The 21,822-nt window shown below is 33.7% G+C and overlaps 2 protein-coding genes, 1 long non-coding RNA gene and 1 pseudogene across 3 annotated transcripts; 1 reads left to right on the forward strand and 3 right to left on the reverse strand.

Moving 5' to 3' along the window:
• Window positions 1-1,808: 1,808 nt before the first annotated feature.
• Window positions 1,809-7,225, reverse strand: LOC109048233 (C-C chemokine receptor type 7-like). The gene is made up of 2 exons (XM_042752205.1): window positions 6,671-7,225; window positions 1,809-3,340 (listed from the first exon to the last, which is right to left on the reverse strand). The coding sequence occupies exon 2, from the start codon at window positions 3,336-3,338 to the stop codon at window positions 2,085-2,087; it is 1,254 nt and encodes a 417-aa protein (XP_042608139.1). The 5' UTR covers window positions 3,339-3,340; window positions 6,671-7,225; the 3' UTR covers window positions 1,809-2,084.
• A 6,649-nt stretch (window positions 7,226-13,874) lies between these two features.
• On the reverse strand, window positions 13,875-14,812 carry LOC122142215. The gene is made up of 2 exons (XR_006158447.1): window positions 14,603-14,812; window positions 13,875-14,504 (listed from the first exon to the last, which is right to left on the reverse strand). It is a non-coding gene; the product is annotated as an uncharacterized LOC122142215 (long non-coding RNA).
• Window positions 14,813-14,892: 80 nt separating this feature from the next.
• Window positions 14,893-20,199, forward strand: LOC109048232 (receptor activity-modifying protein 3-like). Its single transcript, XM_019065925.2, has 6 exons — window positions 14,893-15,044; window positions 15,650-15,685; window positions 16,882-16,944; window positions 17,029-17,058; window positions 17,152-17,299; window positions 18,349-20,199. Exons 1-6 carry the CDS (start codon window positions 14,897-14,899, stop codon window positions 18,590-18,592), a joined length of 669 nt encoding a protein of 222 aa, XP_018921470.2. The 5' UTR covers window positions 14,893-14,896; the 3' UTR covers window positions 18,593-20,199.
• Window positions 20,200-20,205: 6 nt separating this feature from the next.
• LOC109048479 lies at window positions 20,206-21,472 on the reverse strand (annotated as a pseudogene).
• Between the last annotated feature and the right edge of the window lie 350 nt (window positions 21,473-21,822).

Genomic DNA, 21,822 nt, shown 5'->3' on the forward strand with positions numbered 1-21,822 from the left:
GTCCAAATTCAAAATATCAGAGAGGGTTTTTTTACACCCGGAAATACCCTTAATTTTAGACCTAATATTACATTTTAATATAATAAGAAAATAGAAAATAATTATAATAATATTTATTATTATTTATTTTAATTAATTGACAGCCATAATAAACTTACATAAATGAGCCTAGGTAAAATTTTAGATATAATAATAATAATACAGGCCCCTCCTCCTCAGACTTGATGCACACTCAGGTTACCAGATTGAGGACACAAACAGAAACGAGCGCACTTGATGATGAATGAAATGACATAGGCTGTGGTTTTAGCCAACTGACAACTCGGGTGCCGAAATACAATTGGGTAAACTGACAGTGGGCCGGTTTCACAAACCAAAACAAAGATCAACATTCCGGCCCGGAACGCGCATTTTCAAAGGAGAATAACTGACTGTAGCATTGTTTTTCAGATGAACAAGTATGTTAACTTAGCATGTTTCTTAAATATCTGCAAACATATTGTGGTATTTTTATGCTTTAGTAGAGTCAAAATCTTACATACAGCACCTTTAAGTAAAAAGCTGGGTTTTTATGAGTAGATTGAATACACTGTTAGGCTACTTTGCTCATCGCCCATTATAGATCATCTAACATAAAGGTGCAAAATGCATCTACTTACACATATTTGAGAGTCGAGATATTTCATGTCATAGTTAACACATTTGGGAATTTTTGAAAAAAAAAAACAAAAACAAAAAAACAATTTATTTAAATAAATTGAATAAAAAATGAATAAAACATGATAAGCCTATATCAGTTATATTTATATGACTGCTGTATGACAAGCACCCCCCCCTCACTCGTGCATGATTGCTTTAGAAACAAACTCTAACATATAGGCTACTGCAACAAAGTTGGCTTGACATGATAGGCTTATTTGTTTAAAATTTCACCTTAAAAATAAATGTAAATTTAACGATAAATCAGTAATGTCAAATAAATTGGCTTATAATAAAGAAGAGAACATTTAATCCGCCTCGATGTTTTGTAACTCGTAGATTAAAAAAAAAAAGAATTTTCGGTCGCTCTTGCAACATAGGGACCGACTACATTTAAAAAAATGAACAGGATATACATTTCAGTTAGGCTCTTCTTGCCATCTGAATGAGAACAGAAACTGTGAATATTGTCGATGGCAGAGTTATGGTCGATTGAAAATTGCTGCGGCAAAATTCACTGATATATTTTCAGCCTTTATAAACATTGTAGTGCAAAAATGCTTGAACGTGTTTCTTAAGTACAGTACAAACTACTTATCTATTATGTTCAGTCTATTATTATATGTGTTATCATTTAAATTAGTGTATCCCAATGTTTATCTTTCCATTTTATTTACCTCTGAAATCAGATTTGACCACAAGGTGGCGTCAACATGTTAATAAAGACCTTCTTCAGTGTTTTAAATATTTCAAAAATAGGCAACTAACAAGAATTAAGTGCTGAAAGAAATTTATTTCCATAGATTTCCATTCAATTCTACCCATCGTTTTAAAATTATAAAATTGCATCATTTATACAGAAAAATAATCTTTGTTTTGCAGTTTTGCCAGTAGCAGTAATACAGGTAAAATGAGGGTACAGAAATTGAAAAATGAAAATAGCAGAGAATAATACATACATATAGAACACAATAATTTTAATTGTAAAAAAATGTGAGCATAATAAATGTGTGCATAATTTATTTACAGCATATGTCTAATATATATATATTATTCATTCTTAGTCTAACAGTGTACTAAAATTGTTTGGAAATGAATATTCCTAGAAATCATAGAATATTTTTTATACTGCTGATTGTATATAAAGCTGTTTTGCATATAAGCTATTTTGTGTACATGCAGTTTTGTCTCTTATCCATTGTTCAAGTTCAAAATATTGATATAAAACTTTCATATGAACATTTTGACATTATGACATTTTTAATCTCATAATTGTTTTACCAAAGCATGATTTTTTCTTCTTCTTGTGGCAAACAGTAAATGGGTTTCTATACTTATTACCTTTAAAATGAGACATTATTTATTTCAGATAATCGAATGTGCATTTATTGATGACACCAGCTTTTAACTGAAGACGTTTTACCAGATATGGGTGTTGGAAAAATGAACGTTTCAGCTGTGTCTGCGGCAGGTGTGTCCAGGGCAGGTGTTTTCTTGGCAGACAGGTAAGAAGATGGGAAGGGTGAAAGTATGGTTGGAGCCGGAGACGATGGTGTAACGGAGCTTCCGTTGTCATGCTGTGGCTTTATATAGGACACACAGGCACACATACACCCGGTGTCCATCAACAGCCTGATAATGTCGTTTCTGAATCTGATGCCAACGAGTGCGTAGAGCAAAGGGTTCAGGCAGCACCTCACGTAGGCCAGATTGCGCGTTATGTTTTCCTGAAGGTGGAACTTGGTCCATTCTTCACAGTGTTTCGGAGTGGGTGTGAATATTTTAATCAGATGCACCATTGTGTAAGGAAGCTGGAACAGGAGGAAAAGAACCACCAGAAGTGCCATCAGGAGCAAAGTCCTCTGTCTACGCCAACATTTGCCACCGGCACTGATCAAGACGCGTCCGATCGCGCCGTAACACACCACCATCGCCACGCAAGGGATGCAGAATCCTGCAATCTTTGCCATCTGGGCCCACAGCTTCCATTTACGCACTTCATCACCCCAAACTTTCATATCGCACAAGAGGACTTCTGAACCCATGTCATTCTCCACGGAGCTGAAGAGCAAGTCTGGCAGGCTCAGGAAGACAGAAGTTACTGCGACTCCAAACGCAGACAGTGTGCTGTAAAACAGAGTCCCAGAACTCTTCTTCCGCACGGCCCTGGTGCGAACAACCACCAAATAGCGATCAACGCTTATGCAAGCCAACAACAGCAGGCCTCCATAGGTGTTGATGGCGTACATACCGCGGTTTAGCTTACACAGCCCCTCTCCGAACTCCCAGCTGCCGGTCAGTGTCTCTCCCGTCTGTAACGGAAGAGTCAGCAGAAGCAGCATGTCGGACAGAGCCAGGTAGAACAGGAAGACGTCGGTCATGCAGCGTAGACGAAGACGGCGGTATCGGGCAAAGGTGGCAATGACCAGCCCGTTACCAAGTACACCTATGAAGAAGACCACGAGGAAGACCGTGGTCTGGACAGCAGTAATGGTAAGCTCCTGCTCTTTGCTGGCTACACACAGCTCTTCAAACTCAGTGACGTTGGCCTCGGTGACCATATCAGTGTAATTGAATTCATAATCATAAGTGGAGCCTAAAAATGATGCTAAATCTGTAGTTGAATCAAATTTCCCCATACCTGTAAAACATGGCAGAAACAGTTCATCAGGTTATCATCTTTGATGCATGAATTTCTAGTCCTCTAAATGATCAACATGATCAAAACCTTCCCAAAAACCCTGTTATACACAATCTACTCCATGCACTCTTTGTTTTAATTGTTAGCTCATCATCTTTAGCAAGTAAAAGGATAGTATATTTGATCTTAATTCATCTTATGTTTTGCGCATATAAATAACAACTGAACCAAAATGCATAATTTTGCTTAGTTTGGTCTTCTGAAAAAAAATTATAATAATTGTTTTCCCATATTCTCAATATACTGTATCATTCTATATGGGCCATAAAAGCTAAATATGATACAAAACATAAAAAACATATGTAATTGTTTTATATTTAGATTTTGTATAATGGTGCAATATTGTTTTCATTTTATATTTTTTGTAAAAATCGATTTTTCTTTTTTTTTTTTTTTGTAAGACTTCACAGGGTGAAAGTGACGTCAGTTGCTGTTGTTTTGTTGCAGTTTTCCACCAACTAAGGGCGCTATTGAGAGTCTGGTTTCGTATGTAGTTATGAATACTAATCTCTAAACTGAGAATGTTTACATTCATATAAAGTTTAGAAAATGCTTAAAACACCAAAGTGCAATCAATTATCTGATCAAACAATTACACATTTTTCGTAAATTTTTAATCAACCAGTCTGGCTTAGTTGACTAAATGAGTCATGTCATTCATAATTTCACGTGTGGGATTAAGGCAGGTATCTGAGCGGTTTCTTTGTGTGGTGATTGAAGCAGAAATAAATCTAATTAATCGTTTGCTAAGGGTTGCAACTTAAATTCTTATATTAAATAATGCCGAAAAATAACCAAATGTTTAATCAGTTATTGTGGATTTTTAGTTTAACAACTATTCCTAAACACATCTTTTACAGTGCAGCTGTTAGCTTTTTTTTAATTGAACCAGCATATATGTCAATTTGATTTATGCATTGTTTTAATACAAGGTTTACATTAAAAATTGTTTTGGGATTCATTGGGGTTTGCATTGTTTGACTAGTTGCCAGGTTTTTTAGCTTGTTTTTTTTTTTTTTTTTTTAATCCTTGTCGTGATTCATTCAGTCTTGTGAGTTTTTAGTTAGTGATATTTCGCTTAAGAAAGTTGTGGTGTTGTTTGTGAAGCAGTTTATAGTTTAATGCAGCAAGCAGTTTGATCTCCGTGTCACGAATAACTTTACTTTTAACAGGCTAACTGTTTATAATATAATTTATATAGACTAGGCCTACTTATAATTACGCCTAAAATAGTTTCAGGTGTACACAGGCCTATATGTATATATATATATATATATATATTATATATATATATATATATTATATATATATATATATATATATTATATATAATTTTTATTATTATTATTATTGTTATTATTATTATTATTATTTTTTTTTTTGCATCTTATTCAGAGTTTTTGAACTTGGATTTTTGATATTGTACGTTTTTCTTGTGTGTGTGCATAGCCTGCGTTGTGGCACGCAGTGATGCGTATTTGTGAAGCTCAGCATCAGGTGCTATTTTCAAATTATTTTTGGGTGCGTGATTAATTAACCTGTCGAGCAAAGAAATTCAATTGGATTTAATTTAAATTAAACATCTAATAGTGGCCGATTAGGATACATTTAACATTTCATAGTAAAGACTTGCGTGATCCTGCTAGAAAAACACAAGATCTGAAAGTCTCGCGTGTCACAATAAGCACAGTAACTATAGTAACTCGCGCCTCGGTGCTGCCAGATGCGTCTCTTAAGAAATGTCACCTTTAGTTTCAGGTAAGTTTTGTGGTGAATGAGAGCACGAAATATCACTGTTAAAATCTTTAAATAACGTCTAGGATGAAATTGTACTCATTCTAATACTCATCGCGTGCCACAGTCAGACAGTCGTTGGCGTCAATCTGACATCCACTTCGCGCTTTCAGTCAGCATCGCGTGCCAACGCGCTTTAAAAACTTTCATGAGGAACGGAGTCTTTATTCGAGCAGAAGTGAAGTTGGGAGAGCAGACTGAAGGGAGATTATTTTATAAGTTTTTTTTTTTTTTTTTGGATAAACAGGGTCCTGTGCGCCTCTCTGGTAATGAGAAGGAAGAGGATAATGATGATGGTGACGATGAAACTCAGGACTGCATCACATGTTTAAGCCACTCGCGAGTCTGCTTCAGAAACAACCGTAAGCTATCAAACGTTTACCAAATTAAAAAAATATTCTAGACATAATACATTTTAAAAAAAGGGGTTTTAATGAACAATGCTTTAAATAATCCTAATTGTTCACTTTATCATGTTATTTTTATTTAATTTTTTTAAACAGAGTTTGCTTTTGAAGTTGTTGATTTGATAACCGACAGTGGCAATGCTTTGGCATTGTTTTAATAAATTATGTATGCATATAAAAATATTTAATATGTACTAAAACACGATACATTTTATATACGTTTTAATTAAAGTTATTATTATTAACCCTTTAATGAGCACTTTAAAGAGTGGTGACCTACAATTGTTAAGGAGGTATTTCTACCCGATTAAACCCATAAAATTAGTTATGTTTTGTGGTATAAATCAATGTCGACTGGTTCAGTAATGTTAAATTATATTTTTGGCATGAATAAAACCAGTTAATTTAGATGTTACCATTTCTTTAATGTTTACACATCAGGTAAAATTATATGTTTATTTGCAGCCTGGTTCCTCGGGACAATGTTTGTTTATTTATTTATTTTGATTAATGATAATAAATTGTCTTATCAAACTTTCTGCATTGATATCTCGTAATTTATATTAAATATAATTTATATGAAATAAAATCTTTTTCAGCAAAGAAAAACAAAATATATATAACTACTACTTCTGATGAAAGATTGGTGAAGCCTGAAAATGTGGAATAAATCATATTTACTCACCTGCTGAATATATATAAAAATATTTTTTTTTATTAAAAAACGCTAGTATTTCAAAGCTATGTTTCATTAGAATATTGACATAATTATAGAAATATATTACATTAATATCCACTGTTATCGAGTGTTTGCAGTGAAAATACTATGAAAATGTTATATTATGTCTGCAAAAAAATAAAACATTTTATTTTTAGTGTAATTCACAGATATAAATGCAGAACTGAAAGCATCTTTTTATTTCAGATTTATATATTATTGATTATCTCAATTACAGTCTTTCTATCTATCTATCTATCTATCTATCTGTCTGTCTGTCTACCATTAAACTTTGAATGTGGGCATCTGAAACCCTGGAAAGTTTCAAATTCAATAATTTGTGTTACTCACCTCTGAGTGCAGGTCTTCAGGATCTCTGCTGTTATGAGTTTTGCCTGTAATTCAGACCTCAGTGGTTTCTCTGAACTTCTCTGCTGTTTGGGGGCCAGTGTCACTGTGAGAGAAACTCTGCCTGGCACCCTATTTGGGCTTTCACTTCTTTGTTTGGCTGACTTTGCATTGCCCCACATTTCACACCAAAACATATAAAGCACAAAGAATCCGGTAAACATCTCAGGAGGAGGCGTGTTTAAATGTGGTTGCTGTTTTCTTGAGAGAGCACCCTAAGATGGTATCAAAAGGCTTAATATTTGTCACCAGCATGTGAACCATGGTGAAATCAATGGTAATTAATACACATATTTTATAATTTTGTGGCATCGCTGTGCTCTTTGCACGTTGCATTGCTCTACGTTAACATGACTTCAGGACTTTGTTCAGCAACCTGAACTTATCTCTGTGTTGCAACATTAAATAATGCAATAAGCAGATTTTAAAGGATGTGCTTAGAACAGCTGTCTGTAGTTTCATAAATATCAGAATTCGTTTGGCAGGCCATTTTCAGCTCCACCACACAAGTTCAAATGCAAAATTTGCCCCTAAGAAAGTCCCTGCTTGCGAGGTAGTAGTTTTTCAAAGGTCCGGAACTTTCGGGGGCGGGACTTTGGCGCTGAACATGCTGATTGGTTGAGTTCACGCAACATTGTATTTCAACCACCATGTATCTGCATAATTTTTTTAAAATATTACTGTTATTGTGTCATGAAATGTAGTTTTAGAAGTATTTCAGGCGAGAATGTAGTTCTTTATTTTTAAAGACACGTCACCAGACTATTTGCCTAATCTTCTCGGTACTTTAGACTGTGATGGAAACACAGACAGTAACAGGTCTGGGGGGGAAAAAGTTCCTGGGACAAATTGTTCCAGGTAATTTCAGTGGAAAAGCGGCTTTAGGTCATTATTTACTTTAGATAATTTAGGTCATTTTTGGCGTAAAGTTTTCTTCTGCGAAACTCAAAAAACAAACACAGAAGGACAATTCATCTTTTTTTGAGAATTAATTTTAATAAATTTTAACATTAACTACTTTAGAACTCTTGTAGTTTTGTAGCATTTATGTGATATATATATATATATATATATATATATATATTATATAGATATATATATATATATATATAATTGTATATATATATGTGTGTGTGTGTGTGTGTGTGTGTGTGTGTTTGTATATATATATATATATATATATATATATATATATACATGCACACACACTGTATATATATATATTAGTGCTGTCAGACGATTAATCACAAATTGCATTAAAAATAAAAGTTTTTGTTTACATAATAGATGTGTGTGTGCTGTGTATATTTATTATATACATATAAATACACATACATACAGTATATATTTACATATATTTACATGTATATATTTATATTCATATAATTTATATTATATATAAATATATTGAATATACAAACAACATATTTTTATTTTTATGTATTATATACATGCATTTTTTTATGTATTTATATTTAATTTATAAATTTAAAAAGTACACATGCTATTTATATGTAAACTTTTATTTTGGATGCGATTAATCAAGATTAAATGTTTAACAGCACTAATCTATATTTATATTTATTATTAGTAAACATTTTTATTGTATTGTTTTATATATATATATATATAATTTCTACATATATATTGTTATTTGCAGAAAATCCAATTACAGTTGAACATGTTTGGCTTGAAAGATGTTTGTTTAAATGGTTTGGTTCTCTTGGGTTGGTCTTGAGTTCAGCAGAAAGTCATACTAGTTCCCCAAAGTGCAGAGACCAGGTAGGTTATAATGCGGTTGTATTGTTGGTTTTAATCAGTGGAATCTGAGGTCGACTCTGCATGGGTGTCTGAGTGTTGCACCAAAACACCACAAGCTTTTAAACCTGCAAACGAGAAGCAGTATCTTTGCCGAACATTGTTAGATAAAGCATTCTGTTCAAAAACGTTCCGTGGACATCTAATAAAATTGCATTTCAATATTCAAGCCCATTTATTCAGTAAGTAACCATATAATAAGCAGGATCATGTTCAGTCAGTATCAGTGGTGCTGATCACTTAATTTGCATTAATTATTTATAATAATAATAGTTAACTGAACACAATCCTTTATGTAGGCTATTCATGTCTTTGTTTTGTGTACATGCTTTGTGTGTAATTCAGTCTTAGTAAATATTGAAGAGGATCGTGAAATTCAAGTGATTCTCAGAGAGTACATCTTCTCTTTTTTTCTCACACAATGCCCTCCACCCTTTCTCTTTCTCACCCGTTTCTCTGTTTTGTTTTGAGTAGTCTGTGGTTGGCAGATCGTTGATGGGTACAATGTTTACTTGAAGCATGCCGTTCACAGTGCATTCGAAACACACACACACACACACATCACATTTGACCTTGTTTTGCCTGTGGAAGATAATTGTATGGCATTAGAGGCTCTCAAATACTGTTCCAAGAATGTCAATGTTAAACTTTATTAAGAGTCGAGTCTTCTGCACTTCACAATATTGAAAATAGCTGCTGTTGGCAGTAACCAAAGGCTGCTAACTGAGTTTTAAAGTTTTGATGACAACAAAATGAGAGTTTAATCACGTTAACATTACACACACACACACACACACACACACACACACACACACACACACACACACACAAAACCTAAAAACCACTTGCCTATGGCATATATGGACACTTTGATTTCAATACAATTCTTAATGAAGCACTTGTAAATTCATGTATTAAGTTTGTGTTTTTATGCATTTTTTAATGCAATTTTTTTTTTTTCATAATTGCTGCACTCTGCAAATCTTTTATGTTGCTTTATGTGGTTTAAAAATAAGTTGTGTGTATGCTTGCAATCAAGTCGATAGCAGTATTAATGAAATTAAATTCTTATGAGCTGTTTTTTTGTGCAACGCTTTAATTTTGTCTCGGTACAAGATGCGTTATTGAGTGTCACAGGAAGTATGCTCACTTGGTGCAACTGGACAATTTCCAATCTGAACGATTATGCAGAGACAATGTTGGTGACATCTGTAGACTGTATCTCAGGGTGAGAAATTCAGTGTTATACTGTGACCCAATTAAAAATGATTATTTATTTATTTAGTTATTTATTTTTGAGCAGCTATATATATATATATATATATATATATATATATATATATATATATATATATATATATATATTATACATATACATATATATATATATATTATATATATATATATATATATATATATATAGCTGCTCAAAAATAAATATATATATATTAAAAAAACTGCTTGGTATTTCTAGTTAAATGTAAATCTAAATTGAAATATGTTTCTAGATCATGTCAATTATGCTAAAAAATTTACTTCATATTGTTTTCAAATTCACTTACAATTTCAGGAACACACATAATGCATCTTAGTGGAGCTTTTATATTAAATGTTTGTATTACTTATCATTAAGTGTGATTTTTTTTTTTTTTTTTTGACAATTTAACCCCACAAACATAGCAGGTTAGATTAATGCACATAAATAAAATAAAAATTAAAAATTAAAAAATTAAAATGAAAAATTAAACTTAATTGTATGGTTCAGTCCCATTTGCCCTTCAAACACTAAGGGATAGTGGATAAATATTAAAAGTATAGTTCACCCAAAAATGTAAATTCTGTCATCATTTACTCACCCTCATGTTGTTTCTGACCTGTATGAGTTTCTTTCTTCTGCAGAACACACTATGGAAGTCAATGGCTACTATCAACTGTTTGGTTACCAACATTCTTCAGAATATCTTCTTTTATGTTCAACAGAAGAAAGAAATTCATGCAAGTTTTGAATAACTTGAGGGTAAGTAAATAATGAGTTTTTTAATATGTTTTTGGGTTAAAACAAAGTTGATCATTTTCCGGTTGTGTGTACACTGTAGTGGCAGATTTTATTATTTTTTTCATGTTTAGTAAGCTTAATCTTGTGATGTCAAGTTGGGTTTGTTCCTCTGTCAGAATTGCCATTTAGATGACTGTTAGCCTCATCGTGCTTCACGTACCAAGTGTCGAGGACTGAGTATGGCTTTTAAAGACATTTTAAGAGTTTTATTTCATGTGAGTGTTTATGTGATCAATGTATAATATATATCAATTAATTTCAGTTCAATTAGCTTTATTGTCCCATCCTGGAAAGTGTACATGGAGTGAAAATGCATAGATCAGTCATTGCAATACAACAGAAATTCAATAATCTGGACATACACACTAATACATTACAGGCACATGCTCAAGACCACATAACTGAAGAAAACTTTCTGAAAGCATTAATCATAGATCAGTGAAGGCATCATTTTAAGTTCACTCAAGACATTTATTTAGCAGATGAATTTAACTCTAAAAGGACATGCAAACATTTAAAAACACCTCATTTTTGTCAGTATCAGATGTCTTACAGGTCACCGAAAATACACAAATAAGCAAAATTACCCACAGTGTGCTTACATTTGACTGGTTGTGGGTGTTAAGTTCACACCCTGCTGTAGAAAGATGCCATGTTTTCAGATCAGCACTTTTTCTCATGCTGAGTTGTGCTATGTTTGTTCATTTTATGCTTTTTCTTTTCAATTTTTTTTTTCTATTTTTATCTTGTATCTGCCAGCAGATTGAGTACTTCCTCACATATGGGCCGCTGAAAGCATTTAGACATGCACACATGGGACTGTTTTCTCAGAGTACTGGGTGCCATTTAGATAACTGTGCTCAAAATAAAGATATTGATCAGTCGGGCAGCATTTTGGGTAGTATGTGACAGGATATGACAGATGTTTGGTAGTGGCAGCACTGCCAAACTAGCTATAGCACATTTCCTGTGAGTTATTTGCAGAGACAAGTCCTGTTTTTTTTATTTGACACTGTGCCTGGAGTGTTGTTAGCTTCAAGCCAGAAATCACAGTTTACAGCAGTGATAGAATCTCCACAGCTGTCCATCTTAATAAGTGACCAAGAAATAATAAAAACAATATATGTATAGACGTATTTTTAAATGTAACAAACCCGAGCACTAAAATTATTAAACAATTAAATTAAACAAAGATTATTGCAGTACATTTAATAAGAAAATTCTATTTGAGTCTTTCTACTTAAAAATTGCATGTTGCCAATTCTTTGTGATTATTTGTGAAATTTACTAACAATTTCTGAGTGAAAATTGTTTCTATACTGATTTTATTTTTAAAAAGTAGAAAAATGAAGATGATTGGAGTAAGTTTTACAAGAAAATACTATTTAAGTCTTTCTACTTCAAAAATTTCACGTTTAATTTATTGTCATTTCTTTGTAACTATTTGTGAAATGTGAAAATATTTTGAAAATAGTTTTTCAGTGTGCTTCTATTTTGTAAAAAAAAAATTAACACAAACATTTTTTGATTACAAATTCTATTATCAACATAACCATAGTTTGAATTGCTAAAATGTCCATGAATTCCTTTGGTTTCTATATTATAGCTCATTTTTGTTTATGTTTATTTATGGTTTAAATACAAAAAAGAAAAATTCATTGTAATCTCAGAGTTTTAAACCCATACTTTTTTTGATTTAATGACAGTTTTTAAAAGATAAGCAGTCATGCTCATTTACTTAAAGTAACCTTTATTCTGAAATATTCTTTAAATAGATGAATTACAAGAGTTCTTTCAGTTATTTGGTTTTATATAAACAAAAAGTAGGCTATGAATATTCTGTTGATTTGTTGATAGTAAATGACCTTTTAGACAAAGTGTTTCAGGTCTGTTGCATGTCTACCTCTCGTATATGTTCTCCGCAGACAGCATGCAACCTCACGCAAATCAGCCGCAAGTTGTATGTTTAAATATTGACGTCTGGGTTTGGAGATCCCCTTATGGCACGCATTTGAGCGGATGTAGAAAAACAGCATTAACACTAAAAATACAATGTTTTGCTGCTGAGTTGGCGATGAAAATTCTGAAATATTCTTGTATCTTCTTGAATTTATAGTTTCTTGCATTGCATCACGTATGAACTGAGCTGTCCGTTGTACTGCTTAAAGCATAAAAGCTGTAATTGGTCATCAGAAACGTTCATATTTTTGCAATGATCCTGCAATTCAGCATGCCAAAAATGACTAAATCCTGCTGTTTGTGCTGGTGGCATCATGGAGTTTCAGCTGTTGTGTTTTATTACCTAATATTATCTGAATTTGAGACATAATTTAACAGAAGTGATTACGGAAAAGCTCCTTCGCAATCATATTGCATTTCTTCATTACAAATCTGTCTACAGGAAGACCTAAAAATTAACATAGCCAACAAATGTATAAGAATATACATTCCATATTCATAATCTTTCGTCTTCTGCAACATTTTGCTCATAAATGCACTCCATGTGCATTTCATTATGAGGGTTAGACATCTTTAGCTGTTCATATGTATAAAAACATGCAGAAGTTTTTTGTGTTGCCTAATTCACTTTGTGAAGTTTATTTACTCATCTTGATGATAATGTTGGATTACCCTGATCTTTGTAAATATTCATGTCACTATAATGTTGACAGAAAGCTTTATTTATCTCAGAATACTTTGTGTACACCAGATTATACATCACATAATTGTGAACAGGGTTGAACATAAGAGAGCCATTTTAAAGAACAAAAAAACAATTGCTGTACATTATGTACCCTTTTTTTATACGCATTGCAATCTACAAGAGACTAACTGGCACTGGTCATGGAAATTTTGCAAGCGCACTCTATAAAGATAGAAACTATGAAAGGTGTCAGTCTGGAAGGAAAGTATAATCGAAGAATGCAGCAAAACTCTACAGTTCGAGTCACACCTGCAAACCACAAGAATTCCCTTAGAATGAAATTGTGGTAAAATGATTTACGACTATTTTTCAATACAACATTCTTAAATATAAAGGTTATTTTTTGTAATTATTGGTTCCATTAAGAACCTTGAACATCAAGAACATTTATTCCACAAAAGGTTCTTTATAGTGGAAAACTTTTAAATTATTTAAATGATCTTTACACTAAGAAAAATGAAGATTCACTGGAAGGTTCTTTGAGAAAACAAAAATGATTCTTCTTTGGCATCACTCCAAAAACCCCTTTTGAAACCTTTAGTTTAAAGAGTGAAATGAAGACACAGTCAAATGATTGACTTATGATTTAATGAAAGTAAAATGAGAACACTAAATAATAAAAGTCTTTTTTGTTGTCATTTCTCTTCACACAGTAGGAGCGGAAATGAAATATGTCCCCAAAACCACGATACAGAACTTAAAACACAGGTTAGTCAACATGTGGTCAATTCTAGATCGGAAATAGAGCATGTTTATCACGCCAACAGTTTTACAAAGTTTTCACAACAATCATACAGAATGCATGTGCTTTTAACCCTCCTGTTGTGTTGGGGACATCACATTTAATTTTTTTAATTGCTTGAAAATGGTTAAACTATTTATTTATTCTTAAACTTTTGTAACCTTTTTTTTTTCATTTAGGGTAATGGCTGTGCATGCAAAGTTTCAACACATAGATGTGTTTTGGAGGCTGTACAAAAATTGTTAAAACCCTTGGTTTTCATCCAATTTGCCAAAAAAACTTGATCAAATAAATGCACACTAAAGAGTCAGGTAAAAAAAAAAAAAAAAAAAAAAATTCCTTTATTGTAGCTTGTCCACGACTAAAATATGAAATTGTGAACTTATGAAGTTCAAGACTTGAAATTGCAGACTCGTCTTCTGAATCATTCATGGTTTGAGTTTCACAGTCGAAAAGTCTGTGAAATGATATTTTTGGCTGTTAGTTTTTTTTACTAGACCATTGTTAATGAAATGCATGTTAATGAAAACATAACTGATATTAAAGCACACTTACTGGAAGTTCAAAAGCCATTTGGGAGTTAGCATAGGAATCATGTAATCCTGTAATTAAGTTGTATAATTCCCGGTGTCCACTGAGGAAACTCCCTCCCTTCGCTCTGGCTCCAATATGCAAACAAAAAGCTGCACTCCTATTTCCACTAACTGGAGCTCCAAAGAAATGTCTCATCCTAAACTATCCGCGAACTCCCAATGGATGAGAATGGGTGGGATGTTTTCTCTTAAGCCACACACACACACACACACACAGTTTCCCTGTGTTCCTTCCCTCTTTTGTTTCTCCCCTTAAATGCTCCAGCCACAGCTAACCCACGTCCATTTATTCATCCAACAGCTCCCTCACTCACTCCATGTAGTTGACATTTATAATTTGTCTTGCACAATGCTTTATCTCTCTGGATTACTTTTGCTTTTGCTGGATTCATCTATGATCTGTGGTAGGAGATCTTTAGTTTAAGATCTAAGATAAAGCATGGGTGTATCTGTGAAAAAAGTGAAAGTGAAAGTGACGTGACATTCAGCCAAGTATGGTGACCCATACTCAGAATTTGTGCTCTGCATTTAACCCATCCGAAGTGCACACACACAGAGCAGTGAACACACACACACACTGTGAACACACACCCGGAGCAGTGGGCAGCCATATGCTGCGGCGCCCGGGGGGGAGCAGCTGGGGGTTCAGTGCCTTGCTCAAGGGCACCTAAGTCATGGTATTGAGGGTGGAGAGAGCGCTGTACATTCACTCCCCCCACCCACAATTCCTGCCGGCCCGAGACTCGAACTCACAACCCTTCGATTGGGAGTCCGACTCTCTAACCATTAGGCCACGACTTCCCCGTATTAAAATCAGCAATGCCATTACTATTGTTTATGGATATTATCTAGGAGACATGAAATCACATTACAAGCTTTTCTATGAATCATCGACTTTACTATTGTTGCACTAAGCTTTCAACTTGTTTACAATAGAATAGATTGATTATATGAAGTTGTAGCATGTCTGGTAGCAACATAGATGATCATAATTTGTTTCTATTTTCAGGTCAAACGACGCAAGATAACAGAACAGCATTTGAAGGTAAGGGACAAACTGCTAAATTATCTCTGAAAAAGAAAAAATAATCTTTAAAATAGTAGTTATTTCTTTTAGACATCAACAGAGAGAGAAAATTTAGATTTGCCAAAATCACCTGCTATCACATATTCTTCTGAGAAAACTATAGCAATCCTGTTGGAAGCCTGTTTTCACCACAAAATGTAAAAAAAAAGGTAATTGTGACTTTTTAAACATAAAATCATGAATACAGTTAAAAAGTCTGAATTGCGAGGTAAAAGGTCAGAATTATGATATAATAAAGAGATTGTTCACACAAAAATTAATGTTGGTAACCAAAAAATTGCTGGCAACCACTGACTTCAATGGTATTTTTTCATTAGTATGTAAGTCAATGTAAGTCAATGGCTACCAGCAACTGTTTGGTTACCAACATTCTTCAAAATATCTTCTTATCTGTTCACCAGAAGAAATGAATTCATATAGGTTTGGAAAAACATGAGGGTAAATGATGACAGAATTTTGATTTGTGGGTGAACTATCCCTTTAAATCAGAATTGTGAGATAAAAAGTTGCAATTACTTTTTTTTTCATGGAGTATGGTTTCCCAGAAATCTCAATTGCAATCTAAAATTGTTTCAAATTGTGCTCAGATTTGCCAAGATACCAAAGTCTGCAATCAAACGTGAGATATTTCGATATGAACTCAAATATTTGTCATCTACGATGTCCATGTTCATTCTCGCTGCATGTCAGCATTGTCTCGTTTGTGTCTTTTTTTAGTTAAGAAAGTTTGGGATGAGTCAAAGATTATACTTCAATGAAGTCTCATGAGTTATGAAAGAGAAACCTCTGAGCAATAACATTGTCTGGGTATTTATATGATTGTAATTTGAATGAAGGACAATTGACATCCATAAGATATCAATTTTTCTCTCTAGACACACTAAAAAAAATCTCAAACAATTTTGATGTTAATACACTTGTTTATATCAAAATACTTTAATTCACAAAGGTAGAGGTTTATACAGTTAAAGAGGGACACAACTGTTTTTTAATATAATATTTATTTATTTTCTTCTATATATTTAAAATATATATTTTAATTTTTTTTTAAATGCCAAATTTTTCATAAAGTGTCCATTCACCCTATATTGAATTGCATTGATAATAGGAATGCTAAAACTTCATTTACTCATTTCGTAATGTTTTTTCTCCAGATGAGAGGATAAGAGACAAAAATGAAAGTGTACAGCAAAAACAGGACAAATCTTTTAGCACAGGTACATAATGGCTGCATTATTTATGCTTGCATCATTTCATCACATGCACTGCTGACATTCATAATGACATTTTCACTCTTTCAGCGAGACCCAACGTCACTTATGAAGACAATGGTAAGAGATTATCATGACGCTGTATGTTTGAGTACTAGACTTCTCTAAATCACTTGTCAGTATCAATTATTAAACAAATCTCTTGTGACTCAGAGAATTTTCAGACTCAAGGTTTTCAACACTACAGTCACTGTGATGAAGAGATATTGACGCATTATGGTGGACAGTGCAAGGAAATGTTCCATGACAGCATGAGTGAACTGGGCAAGGAGAATTGGTGTAATATGGAGATGGTGATAAGGTAAGCCAGAGGTTTTTTTTTTTTTTTTGAGTACTTAAAACTCGAGTACTTTGACTTTACTTAAAAGGAGAAACTTCTAGAGAAGTATCTTGTTGTACTCGTCTATGTTAATCACAAGTTGGGCCCAAACAATGCTCTGTTTATATGTCTTGTGGTTGAATTTTTAAGTATATACATAAATGTTTACATGAAAAAAAATCATATGCATTTTTGCATGTGTATCACACTCTAAAACTAAGTTTATATATCTTTTCGTACGTACAAGTTCTACTGAATGTTGCTTATCTACATAGTATATGCACAAAGAAAGGAAATGGTCATAGAACAATTGAAGGATGTGTGGGAAAGATATTTCTTGAAGCCTGATTGCTGGCTGTTTAAGGGACACTGAGACTTCCTGGTGAACAATGAGAGACATTTCCATTTTCTATATAAGCATAGATAAGAAATTGTCTTGTTGTTGTGAACCAGAGTGATTAGGGTTTTTTTTGCTATTTTCTGTCACACAACTCACTTTAGGACAGTATCATTATAACATTATAAACAGTAGCACTGCCTATATTTCAAAAGAGGTCAGTATATGTTTAACGTTTTTGAAAGAAGTCTCTTACGAAACTAAACTTCATTTATTTGATCAAAAATACAGTAATTGTATTGTGAGATATTAAAACTGTTTTCTATTTGAATATATTTTAGAATATAATTTATTCCTGTGATGCAAAGCTGAAATTTCAGCATCATTAATTAATAATTTGACACATTTTTGTAATTTAGAATTAATTTTATTGTTTTTGTTTTGCTTATATTTTTCTTTTTTTTTTTTTTTTTGGGAAAGTGTGATACAATTTACATCAGAATTCTATAATGAATAGAAAGTACAAAAGAACAGGGTTTTTTTTGTAACAAAGTTTTTACTGTCACTTCTGATCAGTTTAACACATTAATTTCCAACTCCTTCATAGTGTACATTTTTGTAAACCTGTGTGATTACACGTTTCTTTCTGTCACACAGCTAACTTTATGTTTCTCTCTCTCTCTCCTATGTCCAGAAACTATAACAAGTTAACTGAGTGTATTGAGTATGTATGTAGTTTGGCAACGTGCTTCTACCCTAATCCTGTGGTGGAGCAGCTGTTCGTGAGGATACACCGGCAGTACTTCAGTTCTTGTAACAATGAAGAGGATTTAACCGACGCCCCGGCTGGAGTCGTGCTCATATCCACACTGCTGCCTATCCTCCTCATACCCTTTATAGTGTACATTGTGGTCTGGAAGAGTAGTTTAAGGGACTGAGTGCATTTGCATTATCCCAGATGAGTTAAAGTGATAGTTCACTTCAAAAATTAAAATCCTGTCATCATTTACTCACACTCATGTCTAACACCTGTAAGACTTTCATTCTTCTAAAAAAGATGTTTTGAAATTGTTGTTGTTTGGATGTTCTTAAAAATAGTTTTTTTTGTGTGTGTTTTGCAGAACAGAGGATTGAAATGAGATGAGGGTGAGTAAATGATGACCCAGTTTTTAGTTTTTGAGTGAGAGGTTGCTTTAAAGTAAACTTTGAATGTATAAAGTTCATGTGGTTCACAATGATGTAATTACTGTACATAATACACACGCAGTGGGTGTGTGATTTTTCAACACACTAAAATGCACGATTTGTGATCATGATTTGAATATACTGTGGCTTACTGAAAATACTGAGTGCCCTACAGATCCTGCTAGACTTTATTCCGGTGTTGTATGTCAGTTTACAGCTATGTTTTTGAAGTTTGAAAATGCTCAGCAACTTGTTCACACAAACGTAAATCTAAAAAACATTAAACAAAATACTGAAGGCTTGTTTTTAATTCATTATAAGGATATTTGTAATGGCATGCATAATGCCTTATAAAAACCATTATTATCTGTTGCATCATCTCATGAAACATAACTGCGGTTATAATACATTACAATACCTAACAATATGTGTTTATGCCTTTTAAGAGCGCAATGTTTTTATAACACACAATGAACACATTATATCCAAGTTATAATGCATTATGGTTCCCATAGTTATAATGAAAGTCTTGTATTTTGACAATGTTTAAAATAATTGAACCTTAGGTTAAATGTCTTATAACCACTTCATAATATCTTATGATTTTTTAAAAAGGAGATCAAGCCTTTTTATTTTATGAAAAGCAGACAACTGCTAAACAATTATTATTTATCATTATAAACCATTTCAGTTGTTTACTAGAAAACTTAATTTGTCGCTTTATTTTAAGCAGTAACAAAGCACTCATAAAATTAGGAAGATACTGTGCAGATTCTAAACAACATCTAAATATTACAAATATAGGAATTATAATACATTATAAGCTAAAATAACATGGTGTTCATTGTGTTATACATAATTATCATACTCTTAAAGGTTATAACCATAAATAGACAGTATTATAACTGCTGTTATGACTATTATTCATCATTAACATATTAATTTAGTGAGCAATTATGCATGCATTATGATAAGACAACATAACACATTAAAGGTATGCTTTTTTCATGCATTGGTCAATTTGTGCTCTTTGGCTTTTCATAAACAGTTGTTTCAGACTAGTGGACAGAAAATATCCAAAAAAGGCTTTATCCAGTGTTCAGATTTCTGTTCTTGACATGTAAGTTTTATTAGTGCATATTTAATAAGATAATGCCTCCTTTGCATATTTAAACATAACTTTCAGAAAACTTGTAGTACTTTTTTTTTTTTTTTTTTTTTTTTTGCAATTCTTAATGGAATCAAAGGGGTAAGTATGATCTATTAGTTAATTTTTTAACCTATTCATCTGGGGTGCCTTGCCTTAAGAATACACCTGTAATACATAATAAATAAAGGCTTCAAAGAGATTGTTCCTAAATATTACTTATTGTTTATCATTGCATCCCTCACGTTTTGATTTCTGTCTCCTGCACAGTCTAAAACACAAATAATGTATTATAAGGGCCACAGCTCCTCCTACTGCCAACACCACTGCTAGCAAAAATGCCATCACGTCTAAAGAGTGATAAAAGTACCACGGCAGAGTCTGTATGAGCAGTTCCCTTATGCCGCATGACGTACTCTGTTCAAAAGAGGGCGCTGTCTTGCGCTTGTATAGGCTGATCTTTGTGTAGCCCTTGACAGCTGTTGCATGTTGTCCCTGTACGACGGCTAATGTAAAACCTCTCAGACTGCCCCCGAAAAGCTCTCTCTGTCCAGTTTGGTGATGTCAAGAACCTTAGCGGCCCCTCATACCTTGAGTCGCAACATATTGTCGAATTGGTCAAAAAGCAAGGGCGTCCCAACCACTGGAACCCCATAGTAGATAGACTCAAAAATGCTATTCGCTTCACCGTGAGCGACAAATGCACGTGTTTTAGGGTGGGTTTAAGGGCTTGGAGGGCTTGCATTGGAAGTCTCCGATGTAGATGACGTTGGGCATGGTTGGGCGTGGGAACTCGAAGACGAAATCCAACCTCATGAGCCAAATATCTTTGCCTTGCAGCAAGTGGTAGAAATCGGTTTCAGGTCCAAAATAGCTTGCAACTGGTTTGTCACATTCTGGTCTCACAATAAAATGGTCTATGCATGTGTTTAGCACCTACTTGAGCCTTTCTCCAAATGACATGCAGTTCGGCAAGCGGCTGGGACATAAGAAACCAGAAAAGGCGTGACAATAAAGTGCCCTTCTTAGTGATCCATTTCACATTGTAAACCATTGGTAATTTGAGTTTATGAGCCACCAGCACTCCTATAGTTAGACCTGGATCGATAAGAACTAAATCATAACGTCCCTCATATGCAGCAACATACGCACAAACAAAAATTACGAAGCGCGGCGTACATAACATAGCTACACCGGGTTTTCGAAAAATTTCCACAACCAGCTGACTTGCTTGCCAATGCATTCCGTAAAGAATCTTCAACATCTGCCAATAGAACTGCACGAATGCAATCGGTGACCCTCCATGTTTTAAATCTCAAGCATTTTGCTCAGGAAGGAGATGAAGAAATCTGCTTATTGGCTCTGGTAGGGTCATTGTTATGGCTTTGTAGTGCGGTGCATGCTCCTTGACTTACCAGCTGCTGGCTGTTCGCACCACAGTGACCTCGTGACCTCCGGAGTGAAGGACCTGGATCAGTATATTCATGTTGACCGAATGGCTGCCGTCCACAGGAAAACCAGGACCTTTCCGGCCAGAGCAGAAGAAAGGTTGGTGAAGATGAGTATGGTTAGCAGCAGAAGACAGCGTGAAGATTTTAGGACATTCATTGCTCCCTATTGCACAGAAAAACACTAATGTTTGACAGACGTAATGCATAACATGATGAAATCACAATTCCTTGAATAAAAAATGTTTGCTCTGTGTTTATTTGATTGAACACATTCCTTTAATGCCGGAAAATACTTCATGCTTGAGTGCATGCATGAACACACAGTGTTTCTGAAAGCCTGAAAAGACAGTGTTACTAAAAACAGATGTGTCCTGTCAACCGTTGA

The sequence above is a fragment of the Cyprinus carpio genome, chromosome B24 (assembly GCF_018340385.1).
Source record: "Cyprinus carpio isolate SPL01 chromosome B24, ASM1834038v1, whole genome shotgun sequence".
Classification (NCBI taxonomy): Eukaryota; Metazoa; Chordata; class Actinopteri; order Cypriniformes; family Cyprinidae; genus Cyprinus; species Cyprinus carpio.

Excerpts from the sequence above, each read along its gene's own strand:
- LOC109048233 (XM_042752205.1), bottom strand. The coding sequence starts at position 3,338 with ATGGGGAAATTTGATTCAACTACAGATTTAGCATCATTTTTAGGCTCC.
- LOC109048232 (XM_019065925.2), top strand. The coding sequence starts at position 14,897 with ATGCTCCAGCCACAGCTAACCCACGTCCATTTATTCATCCAACAGCTC. Across the intron at positions 16,945-17,028 it reads GGACAAATCTTTTAGCACAG|CGAGACCCAACGTCACTTAT; the intron begins GTACATAATGGC and ends TCACTCTTTCAG. Across the intron at positions 17,300-18,348 it reads AATATGGAGATGGTGATAAG|AAACTATAACAAGTTAACTG; the intron begins GTAAGCCAGAGG and ends TCCTATGTCCAG.